The 7,650-nt window shown below is 37.3% G+C and overlaps 1 protein-coding gene across 1 annotated transcript; it reads right to left on the bottom strand.

The window, feature by feature from the left end:
- Positions 1-6,080: 6,080 nt before the first annotated feature.
- On the bottom strand, positions 6,081-7,230 carry LOC132793460 (uncharacterized). The gene has a single exon (XM_060803394.1). It carries the CDS (start codon positions 7,175-7,177, stop codon positions 6,251-6,253), a length of 927 nt encoding a protein of 308 aa, XP_060659377.1. The 5' UTR covers positions 7,178-7,230; the 3' UTR covers positions 6,081-6,250.
- Positions 7,231-7,650: the final 420 nt, after the last annotated feature.

Raw genomic sequence — 7,650 nt, 5'->3', positions numbered from 1 at the left:
CTTCCTCCACCTCCTTCGTATTTCTCTATCTCTTAGTCTGAGTTCACATCTGAAGACCTGCAACAAGTGACTGCTTGGTCTCACTTTACATGTGGCCTTTGAGGTTTTATGGGGCGACTGAGTTTTAATGAGACGACCAAAGAGCTTGTTGTACATTTTTCAGCTGCCTTTTTTTAAGGTGTTCATTATTGATTTCACACCCGTGTGCATAACTTTGGTTAATTTGTATTCATTAAAAACAGTAGCGCGACTGATGAGCATAACAAATTGTAGACTAAATAATTTTCATATTTATATTTAGTATTTTTACATTGTAACAATACTGCCAAACAAAATGGTTAAATTTCTCAAGTTTGCAATATTACGATATTAGTCTTAAATCAATCAATGTAATCTTTAAATTTTCAAAGAGGTTTATTCTGCTACTTGAGCCATTTATATTATCTTTTATATACACCTGCAATCAACGAGTCCCATAAAAAGCGCAATAATGTTATGCCTCTAACGTCAAATCGATTGCAGATACTAATTCAAATTAATAATTTACTAAAGCACATTTAATACTAACTTTGTGTAATTACATTCTACCTACTTCAGTGGCAGTTATCTGTATGAGAAATGCATAATTAATAACCATTATTTATGGGCACAGTTCATCCAGTACGATAATGAAAATTTTATAATACAGTATTTTCGTACCTGTTACCCATAAGGTAGAAGAGTATTATATCTTTGTGCCGGCAGGAAATGTATGTAACACACAGAAGGATTTAATATCACTCATATCAAATTTGTTTTAAATTTTCAGCCCCCGCATATCGAAAAAAAATTAAATAACAGGCGTAAATTTGATGGCAGACTTTTTTGGTACAGATAATTATAACTACAGTATTTACGATTACTGAAAATTTGGTTCCAAACAGATCAAAATTTTAGAAGGTACTTAAGCAATACTTATGTATGGCACAAAATACCTACAGCAAGAGATTCATTGTTGGTTTTGACAATCCGGTATCTATGGTATATTTATATTGAAGATAGCCTTCGCTATTATTAATTAGATTTGCGGTATATTCATTTAGTATATTTTAACAATAATATCCCACAGTTTTGAATTTATTCAAAATGAGTGGCGGGTATCTCACAGTCAAGCTACGAGTAGTAGCTTTAGCTTTCTTACTTGTTATCGCGAACATGGAGATGGCTAAAATGAACGAAAACATTAAAAAAGGTTTAACATTTAAGTCAGGGGTCCAGAAGTGTATGTGTGCGACAACCGAAACCAACTCAATCAATTATTGTAATATATAGAAAATTATATAACATGCGTTGAAATTAAACTTTAAATTCTATTAAATTACACAGACTATTCATATTGAACAGAAATTGAAAGTAAAGTTGCTGTAATTTAAGCTCGAATAAGCAATTTAAATGTACTGAATTTTGAAAATTAACATTAAAATTATTATTTAATTTCCAAAACAACCGCAATTGTAATTTATGGAAGAGAAATCCCGCAGAGAAAAACGCAAATAGTTTTCCTCCAAATTCCGCAACCGCAACATTCTTTTATTGAATATTTTGTAGACGAAAACTGAATTGCTGCCAGGGCAAACAGAAAATTGTAAACTTGAAAATAACTAAACAAAAGTTGAATTTACTTATCATTTAACAATTTTCGCATTTGGCATCTTAGACAGAATCAGATACAGAATTAAAATGAGGTCGAACTCAGCTGCAGAGCGACAGCTTCCAAGTCAGTGGCAGAGTCAGCGTCAGAGTCAGCGTCAACGTCGAAGGGAAAGTCACTAAGCAAATCTTTACGCTTATTTACTTTCATTTCCTTCGAATTTCTATAGCAAACAATAACAAGAACAAATTTCTCTCTAGCTGGCCGCACATAATTCATGCTTGAGGCAATTTGAATGTCCAATAATCAGAAATGCCTCAAGTTTTGTGCCTCGCACTTTGGCCTGACTTTTATTGACTTGCCTTGGCCGCTTTTTGATTTGATTATAAATTAAATAAGTACCATGGCAGCGCCAACAAGTGAACCACAAACCGTCGCACTCCCCCGCCCCGATGGCTGTCTGCTCTCCTTGTTCGCCTTTCATTTTCTTAAAGTTTTGCCAGTTTGTTCCCTTAGTTTACTCGCTCCCTCACAACCCTGCTGGGTCCAATCAATAATTTATTGAACTTGGCCCTGACCAGCGTAGCAAACTTTAATTTAATTTTATGCCGAAAATTTTACTCAAACTTCGTAGAGCGCGCGCACACGCTGCGTATGCGTAATCTGTATATCAATGCATTGAACTCTAGCTAGCTAGCTTTTCATGCGTTGCATAAATATGCCATTGATATGGTTGCTACGTATTTCGCTAGCCTTTTGTCCAACGGCGGTATTTGAGCTTACATACATATTTTTTTGCATGTCTGAGACGTGGCTTTTAGGTAGGTGCCTTGATTTAAATTTCTGAAAGGTTTTTGCCATCGTCTGCACAGTAGAATATAATACATTTGTACACTATTTGTTATCATAGGTAAAAATAATTTATTTTTTTTTCCATTACAAATATTAAATAATGGCTTTTCGTTTAATTTCCTGTGATAAAGAACTTTTAAAAATGATAGTTTTATACATTTCGATATTGATTTAATATAGGCGTGGAAGCCCACTGTTCTGTCACATTGGTTGCACATTTATTTTTACATTTAGTTTTTGTTTTGCCATCTTGTATATGGAATAACAACATTGACGCTGTCTAGTCTGGCTTATAACTGTTCAATGCTTTTAGTTTGATATGGGTTTAATTTGCTTGCCGCTTGCCAGATTGCCAGAGAAATGCGGGAAACAAAGACAGAGACACAGGAGCAGAAGCAGACCGAGATAGGGACAGAGACAAAGTTGGCTTTCGTCTACTTAAGATGCTTGCCAAGTTGGAGAGCTTGCTGCAAGAGGAGTACAACAACTGGATGCTCAGCTGTTGTTGAGGCAAAGCTGCTTGTCCTTGCATTGGTCACTTGGGCACACACCTCGGCACACGCTTATTAGTTGCCCAACCAGGCTTTGCGTATTAGTGTCAGGTCCAATGCTGTGGCATTTATGTTGTGGCCATAACAGTCAGCCGTAACCATAACTATCCTCTGCCGCACTGTCAGTTGCAGTGCGACTCCCTTGCTGCTGTCTGCTGTCTGCCATCGTAAATGTTAAATGATGCATATTTCATGAGACTTACACGCTTTAGTGGCAAAAATTGCAATGAGCAAAATCAGTCAAAGCATCAACACACGCACACCCTTTAGATGCTGATAAATTGAATACAAGGTACACACTACAGTTGTCCTCTGGTTTTATCCAGCTGCCTAAGTTTTAAAGCTCTGCACGTCCTGTCCAACTGACGCCCAGCATAATAACTGAAATTCTCCCTCTGCGTTCTCGCACATTTATTTTATTTTACATGCATAATACCTTTTGTGTTTATAAATATTGAAATAGACGTCAATAACATTTCACACACTCTGCTTTTTTTTTGCTTTGTGTCTTCGCCGCTTCAGCCTTTTCCCATGCTGCCACAGCCATATGCTGTGAGGTGTTGTTGGGAGCTTTCGGGTATATGCTGAGGATTTACTTGGTTGGGTTTCGTGTGCGTGTCGCACCCAAAATCTGTTAATAATGATGCTTGACATATGTAGACCCAAGGCATAAGAAGGCAGCCGACACATTGGTGCGTGTGAAATATGTTTTGTCAACTTATTAAATATGCTCAATTTTCTTGTTCTTCATCTTTTTCGCCCCTCTTTTTGTTGACTTCCAAAGCTATTGGCTGAGTACGTGCTGTGGCATTTGAATGAAATACAACGAATTGACGCTTTGAACATCGCTTGAATAGATGGTTAAATTATGAGCTGCGGTTGCCTTAGAATGTCTTCGTAAATTTAAGTGCAAGGTTCAAACTTGTATATCTTCATAGAATTTATTAAAGAATTTTGAGTATTGAATATCATGAATATGCGTAATCTTTAGCAACGTGCAAATGATTAAATGCATTGCGTATACGCACTGTTGGCTGTTAAATATGGAAGAGGCATTCAGCTGTGATTATTTCCGAATTTCAATGCAGGCAGTTAATAATTTTAATTGGCATTAATTTGACTGTAATTTATTTACTATTGATGCATTTATGCCAAATTAGCAATGAATGCTCAATAATAATATGCAATTGCACGAACTGAGTGCTCTGCGTTCTGCGCTGTGCACGCAAACATTACGCATACGCACTGGTACACTTAACATAAACTCCCACAAGCTGCATGCAACACTTATTGCCATGGCAAATGACATTTACCTGACCAAATGGCAATCATTTTGGGGTCATCCTTTCGGTCAACGTGTGTTCATTATCAATTGTAGCTGGAACACAATAAAAAGGAGAAAAAATGCTGCGAATGTTCTGCAAGCACTTATTTTTATGTTGCGAAAAAAGAGCAAATAAAGCGAAAAACAAAAAGATATTTTATCTGCGTGAGGCGACAGCAGGCGTCTGGTTGCCCAGTTGTCTGTTTTGTTGTTGCCACGTATTTACAGGTAACAGGTAAAAAGCATTGAAATGCGCCCGTGTTTTGTTTGCGAACAATCTGCTTTTTATTTTGAGCGTCTCGTTGGCGCCACACAACCCCACAGCTCCCATTTTAATGGAGTTGGCAACAACAACTGCAACAACAACAACAAGAACAAGGACTACGACCAGGATGAGGACAACACCATTGGCGACACAAAGGGGCGCCAGCTTGATCTCGTCCCTTTTCATTCTGGAGTCCTGTCAGCGTCTCCTATCTTCTTCTATGCGTTCGTTTTACGAGCTCCTGCTGTGGGTGTGTGCTCTCTCCATTGTCTCTAACTCTGTAAACTATGTTCAAGTGTACGTCAGTGTGTGTGTGCGTCTGTGTCTATTTGAGTGTGTAGTTAATTATGCCATTAAATTTCAGAATTGCGCTCATAACTTTTGCTAGCTGCTTCCGCCACCTTCATTTTATTGCCGCAATTGTGAAAATAATTTAAAATAATACGCTTATAATTAACATATTACCGAAATTTACATGTACAAAAGTATTACAATAATTTGCAATTATTTGTCTTGATAAAGAAAACGCTTTGCACTAAAACGAAACTCGAATATACCTTCTTTATGATTCCTGAAAAACTGCGATCAGATAAACATTTTACAAGTTATGTTTTATGTAAAATAATATTATATGACAAAAACATCTATTGTTTTAGTTCTGAATTGCTTTTCTATATACATACATTGCTTTCTGTATATTTTTGTATTTTTCGATACATTTCGGTGTATACATAAATTGAAATTATACATAAATTTTGGCCATTTTGGTTTATATATTGAATATAGTACTACAAAAGTGTACGAAATAAAACGTTTTGTATTTTTAGTAATTGTTTAGTATATTATTGGTATATTTTTAATAATAATACTGAGCTGTCTTGCTTTTAGTATTGGATATCTCACAATCGAGCGCACTCGATTCTTCGGGTATCAAACCAAACATAATTATTACATATGTTCGTATAATGTTTGAATACGAATCGTAGGTATAATTTAGACAACTCTAAAAAATAATTGTAATTATGTATATAAATATATATATATTTATTATACTTTATATTTTAATATTTTTTAATGTAAGGGCATAAATTAGTTTCCGTAGTTTCGCATGCAAATGCTTCAGATGCCACCACTAGTTACACCTGTCATTCAGTTCACTCCCCCTGATTGTTGAAAGGGTCATTAACAAGAACTACTGATACGTATACAATACATGCACACATATATACACACACGCGCACTTTCAGACACTCACAGTGTGGTGGACCCGCAAGCCATAGATTCGAAGTCGCGTCAACATAATTGATGAGTTTTACTTGTAGGGAACCTTCAAAGCAAAACCAGAGTGTCCTATTTGTGTCCTGCGGTTGCGACGCATGCACAAACACACACTCGTGAACACACCGTAATGTATGGGTGTTAGACTTCGGTCGGTAAATTGGCTTATTTTGTCGACAGTTTAAGTCTCATGGGTATTTATTGAAATTTACTCGAAATGGCAAAACACTTAAGATAGCATTAGGCCCAAAACATGTTGTCGAGCAGTTGATAAATGATTTGCACGCCCCAAATGGGGCCAAAGTGTCAGCATAACAGAAATGTATCAAGATATATATGCAGCAAAAATATTACAAAACTCGAAGCAAATAATATGCACATAGAAAACCCCAAATCAACCCAAAACTTTGCTTAGATGAGGTGGCCGATATGAGCATGGGATCATTAACTTTCGGCAAGCGCTTGTTGACTTCACATGATTGGATCATGGCACGCTTCATGCTATCGCCAGCAAAGGATCTCAGTTGCTTGGCCGCCTCCAAGCCACACAACATCGCACCTCTTGTGTAGTAACAGTCGAGGACATTGTTGAAGGTTTGACACACTTTGGATTCATTACGTTTCTCATACCAATCCGCTGGCGCCTCGCACTCGATCATATCCGTGCGGAGCTCCTTGAGGCAGTTGTGGGCATCATTGAGGCTGGCACAACGTTTTCGATTGCCGCTGCTCTCACTGCCACCGTCACAGACTTCGGACTTGTAGTATCTGAGACCATTGGTCAACTTGCCATAAATGTTGTCGTCAGCCAGTATGCAGTTGCTGGTGGCCCCGCGTATGTGCTCCAGCACATCGGCAATCTCATCACAGGACTCGGCGAGCAGCGGCTGTGCCAGTAGCAAAACAATACGCTCCGGACTAACCACATATAGACGCGCCAACTGCATGACCACGGGATTATCATCGCATAGACGAACGCTTGGAGAATGTGACTTTGAGCCCTTGAGCTCGTAACCAGGCGGACATGTTGCCGAGCTGCCTTTATTCGATTTTGAACTTTGTCCTTTGCCCGGCCCAGCAGCTGGAGCTGCATTTATTGCTCCACTATGTCGACTGCTATGCGGCTCAAAACCATAACGATGAAAATACCATGGAAACCAGATGGCCCGCGATGTCTCCAGCTGAACGAGTATCAGCAGCAGCAGAAATGAAGTGACTGTCCAACTGATAGACATGGCCAAGGCTTTACAGAGTATTACTGAGTGAAGAATTTTCATAGAGCACTTGTCGCCACGTGCACTATGTTTCCGATTTTAGATTATTTAAATTCAAATTACTCTATATTTATTTTAAGTTAAAAGTAGACTGACTGCAAAATAGAGTTATGAAATAATTCAATCTTTTGTGTTCACTGAACTAGATCGATCGGTTCCACTTTGCTTCCAACATTGTTTATTATTCACTTTCGATCATTTCAGTCGATTATTTTAAAACCTATAGGTTTTATTTGAATACAAACTATAATAAATGTTTTTTGAATTACTTTTATCCATTTTTAAAAAGCTAGCAATTAAGAAAGAAAGTTTAGTGTGCTCGACTGTAACATACCCGAAAAAGAAAAACGGTGCGACATTATTTTTAAAATACACCAAATTAATATACCAAAAAATAATGCAACAAATATATGTAAATATATGGTATATTGATATAGTAATATATTCTAAATATACCATAGAGTAGAAAATATACG

Source organism: Drosophila nasuta, chromosome 2L (genome assembly GCF_023558535.2).
Source record: "Drosophila nasuta strain 15112-1781.00 chromosome 2L, ASM2355853v1, whole genome shotgun sequence".
Classification (NCBI taxonomy): domain Eukaryota; kingdom Metazoa; phylum Arthropoda; class Insecta; order Diptera; family Drosophilidae; genus Drosophila; species Drosophila nasuta.
Note: the sequence above shows the minus strand (reverse complement) of the source record. Positions and strands in the feature narration are given on the sequence as shown.

Coding starts and splice junctions, on each gene's coding strand:
- LOC132793460 (XM_060803394.1), bottom strand. CDS start 7,177: ATGAAAATTCTTCACTCAGTAATACTCTGTAAAGCCTTGGCCATGTCT.